This window comes from Herpailurus yagouaroundi, unplaced genomic scaffold (genome assembly GCF_014898765.1).
Source record: "Herpailurus yagouaroundi ecotype Mexico unplaced genomic scaffold, PumYag 213, whole genome shotgun sequence".
Lineage (NCBI taxonomy): Eukaryota > Metazoa > Chordata > Mammalia > Carnivora > Felidae > Herpailurus > Herpailurus yagouaroundi.
Window position 1 is genome coordinate 2,803,201 of NW_024412444.1, and position 19,011 is coordinate 2,822,211.

Below are 19,011 nucleotides of genomic sequence, written 5' to 3' on the forward strand. Positions count from 1 at the left end.
CACATTCCTTCTGGGAAAGCACCCTGGTCAGTTCTGAGTTGCGGTCTCGCTGCTCTTTGCATGGCGGCCTTCCACATTACTCCTGCGGGCTTCTCCTTGGGGAGAACCTAGGCTTTGAGTTTGGGTGGACAGACTTGTCATCGACAGAGAATTCAGTACCGTAGCAGCCAGCCAGCAGGTGGTAAGGTCACAGCAAGAAGAGTGGGAGGGCTCATTTTAAGAATGCTACCACCACAGGGGCGCCTGGGTGGCGCAGTCGGTTAAGCGTCCGACTTCAGCCAGGTCACGATCTCGCGGTCTGTGAGTTCGAGCCCCGCGTCGGGCTCTGGGCGGATGGCTCGGAGCCTGGAGCCTGTTTCCGATTCTGTGTCTCCCTCTCTCTCTGCCCCTCCCCCGTTCATGCTCTGTCTCTCTCTGTCCCAAAAATAAATAAACGTTGAAAAAAAAAATTAAAAAAAAAAAAGATTATAAAAAAGAATGCTACCACCATTAAAAAAAAATTTTTTTTTAAAGGAGGGCAGGTGCACCACCTGGGTGGCTCAGTCGGTTAAGCATCCGACTCTGGCTCAGGCCATGATCTCGCGGTTTGTGGGTTCAAGCCCCACATCGGGCTCTGTGCTGACAGCTCAGAACTTGGAGAGCCTGCTTCAGATTCTGGATCTCCCTCTCTCCCCCTTTCCTGCTCATGCTCTTCCTCTCTGTCTCAAAAATAAATAAACGCTAAGAAAACGCGACACCACTTTTATAATTTTCTGAATGAGCAAAACAGGGAGGAAGACGTGTGAAAAGAGGCCGGCGGGGGGGGGGGGGGGGGCAGGGAGGGGGAATAATGGTTCCCTTGCAGAAAGACATGCTCAGGTCCCCTTGTCCGTTTGTGTGTTTTAGGCAACACAATAAGATTCGCAGCGTGGAGGGGAGTCAGCTGAAGGCTTACCTTTCCTTGGAAGTGCTGGACCTGAGCTCGAACAACATCACGGAGATCCGGAGCGCCTGCTTTCCGCAGGGGCTGCACATCAGGGAGCTGTAAGTGCCCGTGCCCCCCCATCAGCACCCGCGTGCACGCGGGGTGCACGTGTCCTTCTCCCCCCGCGTGGCCTGCCTGAGACTCCGGGCTTGGGCGCACCCCTCTGGCTTCCCTTGGCAGGGCGTCCGGGTTCCTTATCTCCCGTGGGCACAGGTGTAGAGCATTTCCTAAGGAGCGGCGTTTCTCTGACAGCAGGGGTGGAGGTGGGCCCAGGGAGAGCTTGGCAAGGGGCCTCTCACACCCACCAGCTGAGGGGAGGGTCTGGCCCTCAGACACAGGTCTGTCTTGATAGAGGGCCTGTGTTCTTTGTCCTTTCCCGGGCTGCCTCCCAGGAGAGCTTGGGGAGAAGGCTGGGGGGCACTTACAAAACAGCACTGCGGGGAGACCTCCCCGCCGAGGCTGAAGCAGTGGGTGCTGGTCTCTGCGGCACTGACCCCCGAAGCCTGGCGTGAGGTCTCTTCGAGCAGGCGCTGACTCCCTTCTGCGGCTTCCCCGGCCCTGTCCTCTTTGCTGGTCTGTGTCTCGTCCGCCCATCGTCCTGGCCCTTCTCACACCCAGTGGATGGTAGAAGGCAGGAAAAACCGTGAAAGCCTGTTGAGCTTGCTGCTTGTTGGTAGAAAAATGGCGCTTCGGGGAAGAAACGAAAACCCAGGCTCCGGAGAGGTCTTCAAATGACACGAGTTTTCATTTCCTGTGCTCTTTTACTGATCCTGAGTCGTTTTGGAGATCGTCCATGAGGCTGGTTTAGGGGTCGTTATGACCCCTAAGCTCAGGGAGGCCAGGGCTTGGCACAGGGATTTTCCAAGACCCCCAGGAGGGGGCGTGATTTCTTTCTAAGGCTGCCTCAAGGCACCAGATTTGGAAACGGGGCGGGGGGGGGGCCCTGGGGGGGGGGGCCCTGGCCTCTGTTAAGCCCGTGCGACCGTGCTCAGCCCCCACTCAGGGCTTTGCGAAAGTGCCCAGCCACCGCCTGGCATTGCCTCGCTTGGGACGAAGGAACCAACAGCTGCTCAACTGCAGTGGCAGTGACTTCTGATAGGAATAGTGTATCATTCCTTCCCTTTCTGTTTTTTCTTTTTTTTTCTTTTTTATTGATAGAATTTGTGCACCGTGGAAAGCCCGGATGCAACCTAGTATATTGTAGTGTGGTGTGAGGGGAGGTGCCCTTTACATACATAATCCGCTAAGTGGACGTCCCGTTGCAGAATTGAAGGGATCCTGTGCAGGTCTCCTTCACTAGTGTTTCTCTGGATACCGTTTCAAACGATTAAAATGAATCAGTTAAGACACATTTGTAAGTGTGTGTGCGTGGGTGTGTATATAAACGTATAAATGTATCTGTATACATATCAAGTTGTGTGGTGAGACCCACTTTAACATTTAAGACTATTTGTCCAAATTAGTAAATCCATTCTGCCCTTCGCCTGGAAGTTGACATTCTGATTCCTAGGGCTTTTCTCACCAACCTTGAACCCCAACTCTTGGTTGGGGGGTGTTGAGGGACTCCTGCAGGTAGCTCTGGAGACGGCCGGTGCTCGGCCAGGCTGGGGTGCGAGGGTGCTGGGGTGGAGGTGACTGACGTTGACCCCCCGGCCCTCCAGCGGAAGGCCCTGGCCACAAGCACAGCGCGTTGGGGGGCTGAAATGACACTTCCACCAGGGCCTGAAGTGGAGGGTGCTGACACCCAAGTCTCCTGGCTCCCCCATCCGGGAGTTTAGGTGACCGATGTGTCCCTGGAAACCCACCCCTCTGGGTGTTGCTTTGGCTTCTCCCCACCCCAGGCAACTCCGGTGTCTGTAACGGGGTGAGGGAAGCCTCCTTCTGACCATTTCACTTTCTGTCCTCTGTCCTTCCAGCAACCTGGCAAGCAATCGCATTGGCAGCCTGGAGTCGGGAGCATTTGATGGCCTGTCCCGGTCGCTGGTAATGCTTCGCTTGAGCAAAAACAGGATCACCCAGCTTCCTGTGAAAGCGTTCAAGTTACCCAGGCTGACGCAACTGTGAGTATAGAAACCTGCACTTTAATTAAGGTTAGCCAAACTCTGTGGAGGCCAGCGTTCCCCACGGACCTCATTCCAAATGCGACCCCCTCCTCACTCCCCATCAGGCTTTACATACGCTGTCATTAATGGCCTTGTGGCGACACCTAATAAAAGCAAATTAGAAGCCGGGTCTGGTGCCTGTGGGCTGCCTCAGGTTGCTGAGAAAAAGATCCACTGAGGATATATATGCTTGTCCTCATTGGCACTTTGCAAAATGAAATGAGGAGTCCTGCTGGTGAGCTGATCCTGGCTAATGCTTAGGCTGTGTGGCTTGGGTTATTTATCTTGGGGTTTTCTGTGTTGGTTTTTTTTGATAATTAATTCTATTTTTTTTAACTTTTATTTTATTATTATTATTTTTTTTTTTTAATTTTTTTTTCAACGTTTATTTATTTTTGGGACAGAGAGAGACAGAGCATGAACAGGGGAGGGGCAGAGAGAGAGGGAGACACAGAATCTGAAACAGGCTCAAGGCTCTGAGCCGTCAGCACAGAGCCCGACGCGGGGCTCGAACTCACGGGCCGTGAGATCACGACCTGAGCCGAAGTCAGACGCTTAACTGACCGAGCCACCCAGGCGCCCCTGGTTTTTTTTAAAGGACCCATAAAACCTGTACCGTGGTGGCTCAGTCGGTTGAGTGTCTGACTCCTGATTTCAGATCAGGTCATGATCTCACGGTCTTGGGATCGAGCCCCGCACTGGGTTTCACACTGACTGTGGGGTCTACTTGGGATTCACTCTCTCTCCCCTTCTGTCCCTCTTCCTCGCTTGCACACGTGCGCTCTCTCTCAAATTAAAAAATCTGTACCATGGACGTTACGGTGTCCCACACTTTTTGAGCAGTCTCAGAGGAAGTTAGTGTAGACTGAGATGGACCGTCTCCATCTGCTACATCTTATGAGGTAGTTGATTTTTTTTTTTTTTTGAAGAAAGCATTTATTTGTTTAGTTCTTTGATATCTGAGGCCGAATGCTCTCCTAAGATGGCACAGGGTTGGATTCAAGAAAACCTGTTTTCCAGAGCCCAGTGGACCGTTTGTTCCCTGGTTTTTCGTTTTCCTGTATTCTCTTTGTATTAGAAGAGACCATTTCAGGAAAAGAAGCTGATATTGGAGACTGGGTTTAAACAGAACGCACCGATTGTTCGGGGCCAGATTTGGTAGCAAGACGGTGTGCCCCCCCTCCCCCCCCCAGAGCTCTCACTGCCTGTGTTGTTGCACGCGTGTGCATACACACACACACACACACACACACACACACACACACACACACACCTCATTAGATCCAGGCTCTGACTCTGCTCTCTTCAGCTCTGGAGAAGGTCTCTTGATGCTCAGGAGGTTGTGTGGGGGACAGAGTCATGAGACACTGCAGAAGTATTTGGGGAAAACCAAGGGCTTTCTGGTTAGCTCTGTGTTCTCCCCTCCCCTTCCCCCAGTGTTACTAATGGATCCAGCCCACCCAGATTCCTGAAATCTTTCGGGCAACTGAGGTTTTGTCACACTGGCGTCGGAAGCCGAATGTGTGGGCTTCACTGGTGCGTCAGCCCCCTGCTCGCCCAAGGGCACTGCCTTCTCTCCATCAGTAGGGACCCCGTTCGTGCCTTCAGTGGGAAGCGTCCTTGCCACTTGGCACCCAGTGGATCGGTTTTTCCCGGGGTGAGGCGTCCGGTACGGATTTCTGTTGCTGAGCTGACAGACACCTCACCTCAGACGCTCACATCCTGAGTCACACCCACCTCCTCACTACAGAGCCATGGAGAGTTGGGGAGGAAGTGGAGCATTTGCTCACGTGGGGACGCGGTGGGGCCAGCATCTGGGGAGCCCCGTGCGCTCCTTCCTCCACCAGCTGTGGCCCGGTCAGCGTCCGGGCCTGCGTGGCGGGCAGGAGTGTCCGTGAGACACGTCGCAGCCCCGCTGGGCCATCCTCGCCGCGATTCTCCCGGCTGGGCTTCTGGGCCTGCGTGGGAACGGTGGGAGGCGTCGGCAGGGTGCGTGCCGCGAGCCCTCTGAACCCGCGGTCTTCATCTCCTCAGGGACCTCAACAGGAACCGGATCCGGCTCATCGAGGGCCTGACGTTCCAGGGGCTCGAGAGTTTGGAAGTGCTGAAGCTGCAGCGAAACAACATCAGCAAGCTCACTGACGGGGCCTTCTGGGGCCTGTCCAGGATACACGTGCTGTAAGCGCGACGCCGGGTTCCGGGCGCCACGGGCCTGTGTGTGTTCCTTCGGCCCCCTGCCCGGAGGGGTCACGTCGGACTTCAGCCGGCCCCGGGCCCCCGCCGTGTGGCCTCTGGCCGGGCACGGCTCCCTGTCTTCGGGGACTCTGCCCCAGCTGAGCGTCGTCTTCTCCCAGGGTTTGGTCAGGGAAGCAGCTTGGTGAAGGTGGGAGAGGGAGCCGTTTTGCTGGGCTCACCTCCCCCACCCCGCATCCTCCGTGAGCAGCGGGGTGCAGAGTGGGCCCCCACTCCACACCCTCCCCTCTCCCCCATGCTGCAGGAAGTTCCCTGTCTCCCTGTTGGGGATTTGACCGTCTGTCTTGATGTGCAGGTGGGCCTAAAATGTATAGTTCATCCTGGGAGATTTATTTATGTTTCGTGAGCTAATCAAGTCGCTCGGCGCAGATGTTCCGCTTTTATCCAGGGAGCGCGCTCTCCAGACAGATGCGCGGCCCCAGAGCTCGCTTGTGCGCCGAGTCACGTAAAACCACGGCAGGAAGACATATGGAGAAGGGCAGGAAAGGCGGCTCTGATCTTCCATTTTTAAACATTTAAATTAGTTTATTTTCAACGGGAAGTAACATACACTCGTAACTGAGTAAAATGAGGGTAAAAAAGCAGCCGGGGGTCCCCTTCCCCTGTCCTCTTCCCCCCAGTTCTGCTCCCAAGGGGCGGTCACTTACAGTCCTTTCCCGGTTGGTTTTTCTTTTCTCTTTTTTTAATTATTTTATGTTTAACTAATCTCTGCAGACAACATGGGGCTTGAACTTAGAACTGTGAGATTAAGAGTGGCACGCTCCACCGACTGAGCCAGCCAGGGGCACCCCTCCTTGTTGGTCTTTCTGTGTGGAGTTTTGTTCGTGGTTATTTCCACGTTCCGGGACGTATCCCACTGTGTCTACGTTTGTCAACGGGAGATTTCTTGGGTTGTGGTCAGCGATGTAATTTGCTCAGGACCCCGCCCCCTGCCCCCTCCTTTCCAGTCTTACCAGTTACATCACTGTGTTCACATCCTTTGTTATCTTTGCAGCTGAGACAGAGAACAAAAACCCCATATCCGGTTTCATCGGCTCCTGCACCCTGCTCGTATATCCGAAGCGTCTCTGATGAGCGCCTCTTCCCGCCCACCCCCAGACCCACACACTTTGTGGGGTGGGGGCATTCACATTAGCGGTGCCATCTTGCTGGTCCCCTTCTTCCCAGAGGTCCTTTGATTGGCCTCAGCTCTGTATCTGTTCAGAAACACTTGCCCTTGACGTGCTTACAACTGTCGTTTTGCACTTGGAATCCCAGGTGCTTATGTGCTGGGTATGCCGACGTTCAAAGAGAAGTCTCAGAAGAAAATGGAGTTAGCACATCCCATTTGGTTTTTAGTTTGAGCAGATTCATCCCGTGCGGGGGGATGAGTTGCCCGAGAGGTTATTTATAAACGCGCTCACCTTTTGGGCAGTGGTGGAAAGTGAGATAGACAGGGTGGAACCCCGTTGCCCAAAGACCTTGTGATACTGAACGTGGGGCAACATTGGAATTACTATGTTTTATGCAAGAGGCCAGTCCAGGACGGTCGTCCTGGGCTAAGGTGTGTAGGGTCGAGAAGCAGGGTAAGAACGTCCTCACCTGACCGACCCGGTGGGGCCTAAGTGCTGGGCACTGTGCTGACATTGTGACGTGCGTTCTCTCTGCTTCTCGTATCAGCCCTGTGAAGTTGCCACCTCGGGTCTCTTCGTATTATATAGATGTTCCCGCCTCATTCAGCCAGCAAAGTGGCAAAACTAGGATATCGATCCGAGTAGCCTGACCCCAGAGCGAAGGTGTCTCTGGGCACCAGACCTGGGTTCGAATTCTGGCCCCTCGCTGCCCACTGAGCTGGGGACTGAATCTTGGAAGTCATACCTCGCTCCTCCCTGCCTCAGTGTCACGTTACCTGTCAGATGGGGATAAGAGGTCCCTCCCCCCCACCATTCTGTCTTCTTCTCTTCCTTTAATGGGCTCGGCTGCTGCCGGGCGCTGTGTGCCCGCGTGCGCACCTGGGTCCCTTGGAGTGGGCTAACAGGGTCCCCTTGCCCTCTGAACCCCGAGTCCACCTGGACGCTGGCGGCCCCCCGTCGGGTTTGCCCCTCGTCTCCCGCGCCCGTGTCTGAGGCCGAGGGGCCGCCCTCACCCCCGTGCCCTGTCATTGCAGGCACCTGGAGTCCAACAGCCTGGTGGAGGTGAACAGCGGCTCGCTCTACGGCCTGTCGGCCCTGCAGCAGCTCCACCTGAGCGGCAACTCCATCGCCCGAATCAGCCGTGACGGCTGGAGCTTCTGCCAGAGGCTGCAGGAGTTGTAAGTGTCCCGCCTCGGCCCTGTGCACGGCGACTCTGGGAGCACCGGGCCTGTGGGCGACCCTCCGGAGCGGGCGGCCCCGGGCCCGAGGCACGGCGGCCTCCAGGGGCCCGGCCGGCGCGGGCGCTCGGAGCCCGGGCCTTGTGCCGCGTCACTGGGTCATTGACCGCGACAGTGGCGCCGCCGGCCCCCTGCTGGACGTGCCGGTGTCCCCGTTTCTCAACATGTGCAGAAGACAGGTGGTCTTAGAGGGAAAAAGTCGATCCTTACCATGTGGGCTCCTTCCCTTTAACACGCTCCAGGTTTCTCAGTTCCAATGTACTCCACTGTGGTTGTGGGCTTTTTTTTTTTTTTTAAGAGGATCTGGGTGGATTTTTTTTTCTAGGCTTGACTGTAGGCAAAGAGTCACCCACGGAAATGACCGGCTGTTAAAAGTGCCAAGCTTGTGTCTTGTGTCTGTCTTGACTTCACCCAGCCAGCAAGGGGGTGCTTTAAGCTCAGTGTTGAGTCTTCTGCAGGTGGTGTTTTTGTCTGTCTTTCCCTCTTCTCCCCCTTCCTCCTCCCCACACCTGCTGCACACTGACCTGGAGTTTGTATGTCACTGAACCCGTGATTACCTCAGGCAAAAACCCATAGTCCTGTCTCTTTCCTTGAACGTACCCTCCTTGGATTTTGTGAGTGTGTGCGTTAGCGTTAACCCTTGAGATTTAGCTTCCACACCTTCGGGGCAGTGCGGCTTGCTCTTCTCAAGTGGTATTGAATGAATGGCTTCTGACCGTCTCCTGCCTCAGGCCATGCGCCCGCCCTCCCGCCGCCCCCCTACCTCCCCCACCCCCACCAACTCCCAGGACTGATCTCCGCTGGTTGCTGCCCGGGCCTGAGCCAGGCCAGTGGCTAAGCGAGGAGGCTGTGTGCACCCCAGGTTTTGAGGCAGCCGGTGAGGGAGTGTTCCCAGTGCCCCTCTCTGGCAGGTGGCCCATGTGGAGCTGTCTTTCCCCTTCACAAGGGGCAGAGAGGTCATGGAAATGCCTTGACCAGCCTGTCAGTTTTCCCGACGTCTGGTAATCTCGGAGCCAGATTTAGGATTGCTTTCCAGCGTTTCTGGCCCTTCCTTTAAGCTAAATGCTTTAACTGCAGGTGAGGATGTAATTTTGATCACTTGCCAGGTCTTTGTGACTGGTAGACACCAGGCCTGACTTCTCCAGGAGGGAAAGAATGTTACTTCCTGCTGCCTTTAAAAACTCATAAATCTTCTCCGAGTTTATTTGGCTTCTTCCTGTCCCAACCCAAACTTCCCATTTTTCAACGGTGGAGGACTACTAAGTAACAACCCAGGGCCGTGTGGTGTCAAGGTGCCATGAGGGCGTGCTGGGAGGAAGGTCTGATTCTGATGCTCGGGGACGATGTGTGACTGGGGGGGGGGGCCCCCCCCCCCCGCCGGGGGGGGTGTGTTCCCTGTCCTGCTTACAGAATGTTACGCTTATAGGCTGGCCTGGATGGGGGCAAGGGGACCGGAGACTGCCGCCCAGGTCGGATGCACTGTTGTGGGAGGAAGGCTCCACGCAGCGGCTGGTGGCGCCCTCTGCCGGCCGATGTCGGGACTCTCGCTGGGCTCCCTTGCTCACCGTCAGAACCTCCTGGGCTCCCCGTCCAGGGTCTCGGGCCACTGTCGTGAGTGGTCTTTGATGGCCTGAGTCAGGACCCCCGCACGGACCCCAGCATGAGAGATTGGAACCCTAGGGTTCTGGTGTTGTATGACCTTGCGTCGTCCTCACAGCCTGATCTGCTGTCCGGTCTCCGTGGCTGGCACGAGTATTCCAGGAGCCTAACTGTGTGGGTGTGGGGCCCTGCTGGGTTTCTGGCTGCGCGACCACTCCGGCCCTTGGGCCTCGCATGAGCCTGTGCCGCGTTGGTGACGTTTGCTTCCCCCTCCCTTCCCCAGGGTTTTGTCCTTCAATAATCTCACCCGGCTGGACGAGGAGAGCCTGGCAGACCTGAGTAGCTTGAGCATCCTGCGCCTCAGCCACAACTCCATCAGCCACATCGCAGAAGGCGCCTTCAAGGGACTCAAAAACCTGCGTGTCTTGTACGTCGTTCATCGTGGGGTCGACAGAACGAAGGGGTTCCCTGCTGGGAAGGCGGGATAGAGCAAACATGCCACCTTGCCGAGTTCCCTTCTCGTTGCTGTGCAGTCAGATTTGTGCAGAGGGTCAAGCAAACTTGACTGTGAGGCAGAGAAACGTCTCTCGGTCCCCCCGAGGGTGGTGCCGATAGAGGCGACGACTCAAAACCCTGCCGTTACCAAGCAGTAATTCTGCCATGCCCTCGCTGGGATGCCGGGGTCCCCTTGTTGGGAGCAGCCGTGTGGTCCGTCTGTCTAGTCTCGAATCTTCCCCATGTGCTTTCACAACCCGTGTCCAGGAGGCCCAATTTCAAGAGAGGTATCTAGGGCCTCCTGTGTCTTCCCTTGAACTTCAGTAGGGCCATTGAAAAAATAGAGGCACTCATGTCATTTTCTTTCAAATTCCTTATTAGGTGGGGTTGCCAGAAGTTGCTTCAGGATGTTTTCCTGGGAGTTAAGATTTGTCTTTTGTTGGCTCTGGAGAACTTCCAGGCCCCCAGAGAGGGGTGTATGGCTTGCCACGGACAGTCGTAGTAGATCTGAAGCTGCCTTCCCAGCGTGCCCCGCTGCCCGGAGGGCCTGTTCCAGTGTGACAGGAGGCCCTGTGCACTTGCACCTGGTGGGGAGGGCAGAGCGGGCTTCAGTGCTGGGCCGTTGTTGGGGAGTGTGAAACAGCCCGGATGCCAGGCTATTGAAGCCGAGGTCAGCCAGCCTTCGCGCTTGCACGGCCTGAATAACAAGGCCGGGGACATTCAGATTGAGCCAGAAAGAAGAGAAAAGCTTTGGCAGCCAGGGTGAGGAGCTGGGAGACAGGCACACAGAGCGGCAGCCCTGGGTCCCGGCTTTCAGTGTGAAGATAATAAGGAGAGACCCGCTGAAAGGAGAGGTCCCTTCCAGCAGCAGAATCTCGGGGCTCCGAGCCTTCTGCTGTAAGATCAAGGTCAGAAGGAGCACTGTGCCTCTCAGCCGGGGGCTCCCCTCCCTCCTGGCAGTGCTCATTCCTTGTGAAGGCTCCCACGGGGCCAAGAGCGGTGTCCCTTTCTCTTCCTGGCCTGCCTCAGCCAGGGTTTGGCAGAGGAAGGGGTAGGAGCCAAGAACCGTGGTGGGGGGGGGGAGTTGGAGGGGCTGCTGGTGGGGGCAGAGAGGGGGGCTTGGTCGCCAGGTGGGAGCATCGCCTGGCACTGTCCTCTGCCCTGGAAGCCGGGGGGAGGGAGCTGAGTCATCCGCCTTGTGATCTGCATTGTTGGAGGAGACTGGGCTGAAAAGTTGGCCTCATCCGCCAACCCTGGCAAGTGGGTCACAAGTCTGACTCAGCGCCCAGATGTCGTCCCTGGCTCCGAGTCCGCGCCTGTGCAGGCCCTGTGAGGAGGGGCGACTCGGGCCTCCGAACCCACTTGCCAGCATGGAGTGGCCCCAGGGAGGACCCCGTGTGGGGGCCTCTTCTTCGCTCTTTGCTCCATGTGCCTTCGGCAGTTTCTCAGTCAAGCCTAGGAAAGGGACTCTGGCTGCTGTGAGAGCAGACAGGAACCTCAAAAAACCTCTCGGGCTCATTCCCAGTGCCAGTGGTCAGATGCCTGCTCTTGGGGGGTTTCCCATGTGCTGTCCGCACCCTGTCCTTACCCCAGGGCCCTGCCCTACCCAACTGGGGAGCAGCCCACGGAGCTGGGGTGGCTGTGAGTTTGAGGCGTGCCTTGGCTTTGTGGGAAGGCTGAGAAGGCCAGGCTACACCGCAAGGCGTGCAGAACGGGGTTCCTGTGGCCCAGTGGCCACACTCGTGTTGGCCGTATGTTACAGCTGGGCATTGGGTGACAGAGCGGGTGTCTGTCTATTTTCCCGCTTCGTGTTAAAGAGGGTCGAGAACTCAGGCTGGATGGTGAGCCTTCTCTCTGTCTCCTCCCTAGGGATCTGGACCATAACGAGATTTCGGGCACAATAGAGGACACGAGTGGCGCCTTTACCGGGCTTGACAGTCTCAGCAAGCTGTGAGTATCTCGGCGTTGGCCTTTCTGTGGAGGGGGTGCACAGTGCTTCTCAGGCTCCCCCGTGCCGCCTCTTTCGTGGGCCCAGCTGGAGAAGGGCTGGCTCCCATTTATCTTCCTTTGTTTGGGAAGCAAAGTCTGACTAAGAGAGCCAAGACGTCCCAGCTTCTCTGTGGCCAGTGGTCTCATCACTGCCCTGGGCGTTGGTTCCTTTGGGGCCGAAGATCCGGTGTTCAGAGGCCTGTTGGATTTTCTGTCCCGCTGAATTTGTTAAATTTTTTTTTTTTCAACGTTTTTATTTTATTTTTGGGACAGAGAGAGACAGAGCATGAATGGGGGAGGGGCAGAGAGAGAGGGAGACACAGAATCGGAAACAGGCTCCAGGCTCTGAGCCATCAGCCCAGAGCCTGACGCGGGGCTCGAACTCACGGACCGCGAGATCGTGACCTGGCTGAAGTCGGACGCTTAACCGACTGCGCCACCCAGGTGCCCCAGTCCCACTGAATTTGTGACTGACCGGGAAACGGCTGAGTTTTTTGTCCTGGTTTGCACAAAGGAGTCTTGCCCTGTTACTCGATTACTAGAAATTGTGTGAGATGTCTAAAGCCAAGTGCCATCGACGGTTTTGAGTCTTTGGTCAGTACTTCTGTGGTCAGTCATAACGTCACACAGAAACGGTCATTACGACAGGTAATGTAATGACTCGTTTTTATTCCTGGTTTCTGATGTTTTTATTTTTTTTAAGGCTCCTGGAGCTGTCAGTTACTGTGCAAGGCATTTGTGTACATGTGTTGTATCTAACAACCAACAACCTCGTGAGTTAGGCTCTGTTATGCAACCTTTTTTGTCATTGAGGAAACGCGGGTGCAGGGCCTTTGCCCAAGACCACACGCTGTGGAGGGTCGGGACCGGCCAGTCTGGCTCTGGAGCCCATACTGTTCCCCCTGAGTGGGCCACCGCAGGAGCCTCTGGGACGGGGCAGGGGAGTCCGAGGGAGGGTCCGGGGCAGACAGAAAGAGGCAGTCACCGCTCAACCTCCCCGGGCCTGCTCGGGTGACCGCGAGCCGAGCACAGTACGAGTGTCAAGCAGATACTCTGAAAGCAGCCGCGGGGCGGAAGGTTCCGGAACAGCCTGTCGGGGGTGGGGTGGATGTCTTTCTGTAGAGGTGGTTTTGAAAAGTGTGGTTTTTCACACCATTTATACTCAGAGTTCAGAGTAAGATTAGCTCTGTTGGCTGTCTCAGGATTCTCACTCTTCTCCTGCATGTCTCTGTCTTCCTTTCTCTTCCCTAAAAAAACACCCTCTCCTCCCCACCTCTTAGTCAGTTTGCCCGGCAAGCGCTGGGACGGGACAGCGGCTGTGCCCCTGGGGCGGAGGCCTTGCTCTCCGGGGCCTGCCTGGCCAGGTGTGAGTGTGTGCACAGGGGGCTGGGGCGGGGCGGGGGGGGGGGGGGGGGGGGGGGGGACGTGTCTCCAGAGGCTCTGCCCTGCAGGGGCAGGGGTGCCTGTGCGGGGACTCCTGGTTCTGCAGAGTCCAGCCCGATGCTGCCGCCTGTTCCCCTGTGTTCTCTCGTCCTTTTACCCGCCGGACCAAGGTCAGCAGCTCTGCCTGAGATCCTAAGTCCGCGGGCCTCCCTTGCTCTGTGCTGTTTGACACAGGCTCCCGGAAGGCAGCGCGGGTACCGCACCGGTCCTGAGACTCCAGGGACCTTGTTGAAATACGATACCTCGATACCTCCAGCCTCCTCCCCCCCCAGCCTCACTGACCAAAATTGTGGGGCTGGCAGTTTCCAAAATAAAGGGAGGACACACACAGTTGGGGGTTAAGTAGTTGCTTAATCTGATTAAATATATATAGTTGTTTAGGCGGAACGGTACTGTGGTGACGTCGCAAGAGAAAAAGAGAATCCTCTTCCCGGATGGAAAAACAAATGCTGTGATGCCCGTGACTTGGGTTCCCGTTCAGCCCGTGGGGCTGGGGAAGGGGCAGCGGACAGAGGTGAAGTAGTACCAGCACCCCTGGGTGACGAAGCAGGCACCCGTGGGGGTCGCGATGCTCCCCCACCTGCCTGTGGTGTGCGGTGTCCTCCCCGGGAAAGGGGAGGAGAGGAAAGCCCACGCTTCGCCGTGATCGTGGCGCGTAGCTTGGGTAAAAACCACTCCCCCGGGTGTATGGAAGGTGTTGAGTAAACGGTTAACGGCAGAGCGAAGGAAGGGACCGGTGCTACCTGGCTCTCCTCCCCGCACACCTCCCCCACGCGCTGCCCGGACGCTCTCTTGCATGGCCGTGGCTGGGAAATGTGGCCCTCACACCTCCCTGCCTTACTGAGCGGCCCGGTGGCAAGCGTGTCGGGATCCATTAGAAAAGGGCAGCGTGTGAGCACGGGGAAGGGCTGCCTCTCGAGAGCGGTCACGTCACGTGGACTCATTCATGCAGTGGGGCTGCGGTCGGTGCTGGGTCCCTTGGACCTGGTGGGGCCTGCCTTTGAGGCCCTTGGGGTCAGGTCTTCAGGGACCTGAGAATGGGAAGGGAGAAAGTCTTGCCTTCACCCATTCGAGGACCTTCCTGTCACAGAAGAGGCCAGACCTAAATTAAAATCTTTGCCGAGAAGGGAACACGGGAGCAGCAGAGCCTTAAAAGGCTTCCCTGGGCAGCCGTGGTGGGTGCTGTCCTGCCCGTGATGTTTCCGCCTGCTGAACACAGCCATGTGGACAGCTCTTCAAACCGGAGCTTCCTGGCAGGGCAAGTGTTACCTGCTCGCCTGTGGTCAGTATGCTCACCTCCCACTGGGGCCCCTGTCATCATGTTGGTGGAAGACCTCCTGGGAAGTGTGAGCAGGGAGGGAGGCTTTCTGGAACACAGATTAGCAGAGAGAGGAGCAGTTAACCACGTGTGTACGAGGGGTGGTGTGAGTGCCTGCCCCGTGGTTCCAGCTCTTTCCATGGCTTTCTTCGGGGCGGGGCCGTGACGTGCGTGAAGGGAAGCGTTAGAGGAAACCTGGAATTGGACCACGAGGCCAAGCCTCTCCCGTGAGGTGGGCCTGGGTGGGTGCTGCCCCCCAGCCTGGGCAAGATGGCCCTCCCCCGTGTGTTCACAGAGCGATGGCAGGGCCCACGGAGTGCTGTTCAGTGTCTCAGGTGGAGGAGAGGTGGGGAGGTGAACGTGAGCTGGACCAGGCCTCCCCTGGCGTCTGCCGGGCGGTGTTAGCAAGAGCTGAAAGGCCTTGGGGAGCACTAGAGATGCACGAAGGAGTGGACGGCTGACTTCCAGGGTCGCTGTCCGCACCGAGGCAGGGGTGTGAGGCACATCGGCCCTGCGGTCCCTTCTCTGGAAGCCCCTGATCTGGGACAGTGGAGTCTCAGCTGCCCGCTGTCATGTGGACAGAATGAGCACCACCCGGCCCGCGGCCCCGGCCATCCGTTCTGCGCACGGCTGCCTTTATTGAAACTGTCCCAATCTGCCAGCTTGAGCCCCAGCCCCCAGATGTCCGCCTAGAGAAAGTAAGGGGCTATTTTAATCCCGCAGCAGGATGATTAGCCCCTACGTAATTGAGAATTTGTTTTATTGCTATTGTTACCATTAGAAATAACAGTCTGCCCTCATGGTAAAAGAGGTCAGTGTGACTAATACGTAATGCATGAAATAAAGCACAGCTTTTTCCTGGATCTGGTTTACGGGAGATTTCACTAAACAGTTAATACATTTTACTAGGGCCTGGAGCACAGTGACCCGGCCTGGGGGATCTGAGTAAGTGAGAAGTTGGCAGGCTCTTGGAGATGCTTGGGTTTGGTGCCGTGTGCTGGTGTTTGCTGGGCTAGTTGTGTGGTTAGGGGAAGAGAGTTAGTGTGGCCACCGGACTCCTGCGTGTTTGGGCTGTGTGTTTGAGAGTCAAAGCTTCAGATGGAGAGAGAGTGGAAATACGCAGATTGCCTCCGAGAGAAGGAGCAGTCAGAGTGGTCTCGGACCGCTCCATCCTCCCTGAGGCAGGAGGTGCTGGCTTTGTCCGAAGGCTGCAGGCTCCGAGAGGAGGGGTCTGTTCGTGATCAAGTGGGGGTACCCGGAAGCTCCTGTGGTGGCCCTGCAGGTTCCCCTCAGGCTTTCGGTGCCCTGGAGGGCAGTGGGGCGGGGCGGGGAGCACCTCCTGTGGTTTGTGGCACTGGCCTGGTCTGTCTGCATGTGACCCCATCTTCCCGAAGGCGGCATCCTAGGGTTTGTGTAGGTGGTGCCGGGAGCCCTAGGCGGTGGGGGGGTGATGCTCGGGGCCCATGTGGCAGGTGCCGCCTGGGCCGCCCTGCCATCTTTGGTTTTCTTCGAGGCTCCTGTTGCTTTCCTGGCCCTTTTCAGGGAGGGGCTGGTACTTGATGTTTTCCCTCGGGGGACCCCCATCTTAACACGGGTCTCGGTGGGATCCCAGACGAGACCGCTGCTCTCCGGAGGCTGTCTGCAGTGCCCCCTTACGAAGCCCCCTCCCAGAGCGGGTGAGATGTGGCAGGAGTTGGCTCCCAGCATTCCCTGTTCCTGACTAGCCCTTTAGGCAGTCTGGCTGGACGTCACGTTGAAGAGCCCATGTGTCTGTCAGCATGACTCTCAGGGGCTCACGGCTGCCCGCACCTACAGGAGGTAGAGGGAGTGCCCCGTCAGCTGTTGTCAGAGGAGGGAAAACTGGAACACGGGTGCTTTTCGTTCCCAGTGTCCAGGCATTCTGGGTGCCCCCCCCAACCCCTCATCCCCCAAACAGACTGGAGAGTCCGTTGGCTTATGTAGCCCATTGGAGGAAGCCTTCATTTCTTCCATGTGCACTGCAGGGGACGAGAATTTGGTTTCTGAGAAAACTCTTAGGAGTTGCCGTTGAAGTTGTGATTGCAAGTGCCAGGAAGTAGGAGCCCTTTCTCATGGGTAGGCAGTCCACGGGTCTGGGTATTAGATAACCTCAGAGGGTTGACCTTTTAGGACGCGTCTGCGATTTAAAGAACCTTGGGCCCATGGGCATCATTTAAGATCTGGGCTCTTGCTAAGAGGCCACGGTGCCAGGGCATGCCCTGCACACCCCGAGTGGCCTTCCCAGAGGCGGGGGCGCAGCTCCCTGTGGCCGCGTCCTGGCTGCTCGGGTGTGTCTCAGTGCAAATCGCTGGGGAGCCGCCTTGATGGAGGCCGGATTTCCTGCCCTTTTCTTGCCTGCTCGGGGAACCTTCACCCCCACTTTTCAGAAGAGGGTGGTGGATTTTAGTTCCAGTTTTCATTACGTCCCATGACTCTGCTTCCTCTCATGGGAACAGTGATGAGTCCCCTCCTTCTCACGAGGCCCTTGGGTCCTTGGGCACAGCCCGGGCTGGACGAGGGGATTTCCACAAACGTCGCAAGGAGCCTTTTCAGGCGAGATGGTGCATCCTGTCATCACGTTAAATTCTAATAAAGATCAAAGCATTTCATTTCAGAAGGGCAAGGCCTGCATACTTCGGACCCGTAGTCTCCACGTAGGTCAGATTTCCACCTGCCCCTCACTGGACAGACTTCTCAGATGGCACTGGCCTGACTGTGTGTTCTCTTTCTCCCGTTCCTCCCTTGTCTCTTCCCCTCCGGTTCTGCGTTTTGTTTTTTCCCTGTCTCTGGATGATGTTTGGAAATGGCAGAACTCTGTTTGGAAACAAGATCAAGTCCGTGGCTAAGAGAGCCTTCTCGGGGCTGGAGGGCCTGGAGCACCTGTGAGTATCTCACCAGACCTTCCCTGACCCACAGGCCTGCCAAATGCGGCTGCCGGGGAAGTCTGCTAGCAATTTAATCACATCTTTGTAAACTGAGAAACAGCCTATTTGGAAACGCCAGCTGCTTCCTTCTCGTTATAAGTCAGCTTCAACTTTGGCCTTTATTTTGCCTATGCCAGGAACAGTTAGAGAACACATGGCCGGTCGGTGAGTTCCTAACGAATGCGGCTGCCGACTGGATACCCTCCCCCGTCCTCCAACCCTGTCTCCCCCTGGCGCTGGCTCCTCCACAGGCCCCGGCCTCCCTTTCACCTCTGTGAGAGCGCGCGTTCCTGGCGCAGGCTCCCGGCCCCACTGAAGCAGCTTCACGGGGCCGAGCACATGCTGGGCTCAGCCGGGAGGTGTTCTGGCCTGGTTGTCCCTGAGAGCCCGGGAGGACGAGGGTGATGCCAGCCCGGACACATTTGTGTGGTCACCATCGAGGGCAGATGCCTCTAGTGGTTGATTCTTAGTCTCTTTGGCCTCGGAATCAAGGTGGACCTGAATTCTGTTGGTAAAGCTTTGCTTGTTGACTTGCTTAGCCGGCCTCACCGTTAGCTTTGATGCTGCCCTTCAGGCTGGCTTGGTTCCAAGGTTGTTCCGTGTGCTTGTGCCAGTGTCTGGGAGGTGACAGCCACGGCCAGCACACTGGGGAAACCGGGACTCTCCCGGAAGCCACCTGAGCCTCTTGGCTCAAACAGGTGGCTGACCTGAAGGGCGCCTGGAGTGTGTGTCCGTACTTGAAAAGTGTTCTTTTACAGGAACCTTGGAGAGAATGCAGTCAGATCTGTCCAGTCTGATGCCTTTGTGAAAATGAAGAATCTCAAAGAGCTGTAAGTACCCGGGGTTCCAGGGTCCTGGTTAATATGACTAGAGAATTTGGAGTCAGAAACGCCTTGATTCCGTGATGTGTCAATATATGTAACAGATGGGGCTGTTAGCATTTGTGTGTAAGCTGTCTTTTAGAAAAGCAATGCCTCCTGGGGGCTTATTCTGGATCAGGGTCAGCACACCTTTTCTTCTTTTTTTTTTTTTTTTTACGTTTATTTATTTTTGAGACAGAGAGAGACAGAGCATGAACGGGGGAGGGTCAGAGAGAGGGAGACACAGAATCTGAAACGGGCTCCCTCAGAGCCCGACGCAGGGCTTGAACTCACAGACCGCGAGATCGTGACCTGAGCCGAAGTCGGCCGCTCAACCGACTGAGCCACCCAGGCGCCCCTCAGCACACCTTTTCTTAAAGGGTCACGTGGAATTTTCAACTTTGTGGGCCATAGGGTTTGTGTCATCAGCAAGTAGACTCCCTTGTTGTAGCAGAAAGGGGCCATAAATAATACACAAATAAGCGGGCACAGCTGTGTGCCAGTCAGTTATTTATTAAAAAACAGGCTGGCAGGGCAGGCTGTAGCTGACTGCTGCTCTAGGGGACATGAACTTTCTTCTAGAAAATGGGCGATCATTCGCGAAATGATGTCAGGGCAAGTTTTCATCATTTTGGTCTGCCTAAAATGGAGGACCTATACTGAGAGTGGCTTCTTTGCCGCGTTTGGTGGCCTGTG

General features: G+C 56.4%; 1 protein-coding gene across 1 annotated transcript in view; it reads left to right on the plus strand.

Moving 5' to 3' along the window:
• The window catches only part of LRIG1 (leucine rich repeats and immunoglobulin like domains 1), a 116,356-nt gene that overhangs the window by 79,462 nt on the left and 17,883 nt on the right, over nt 1-19,011 (plus strand). Inside the window, exons 4-11 of the mRNA XM_040454495.1 lie at nt 886-1,023; nt 2,881-3,024; nt 5,101-5,244; nt 7,466-7,609; nt 9,552-9,695; nt 11,633-11,713; nt 17,342-17,413; nt 18,214-18,285. Of these exons, the coding sequence (XP_040310429.1) occupies nt 886-1,023; nt 2,881-3,024; nt 5,101-5,244; nt 7,466-7,609; nt 9,552-9,695; nt 11,633-11,713; nt 17,342-17,413; nt 18,214-18,285 (939 nt within the window). The remainder of the gene's footprint in view (nt 1-885; nt 1,024-2,880; nt 3,025-5,100; nt 5,245-7,465; nt 7,610-9,551; nt 9,696-11,632; nt 11,714-17,341; nt 17,414-18,213; nt 18,286-19,011) is intronic.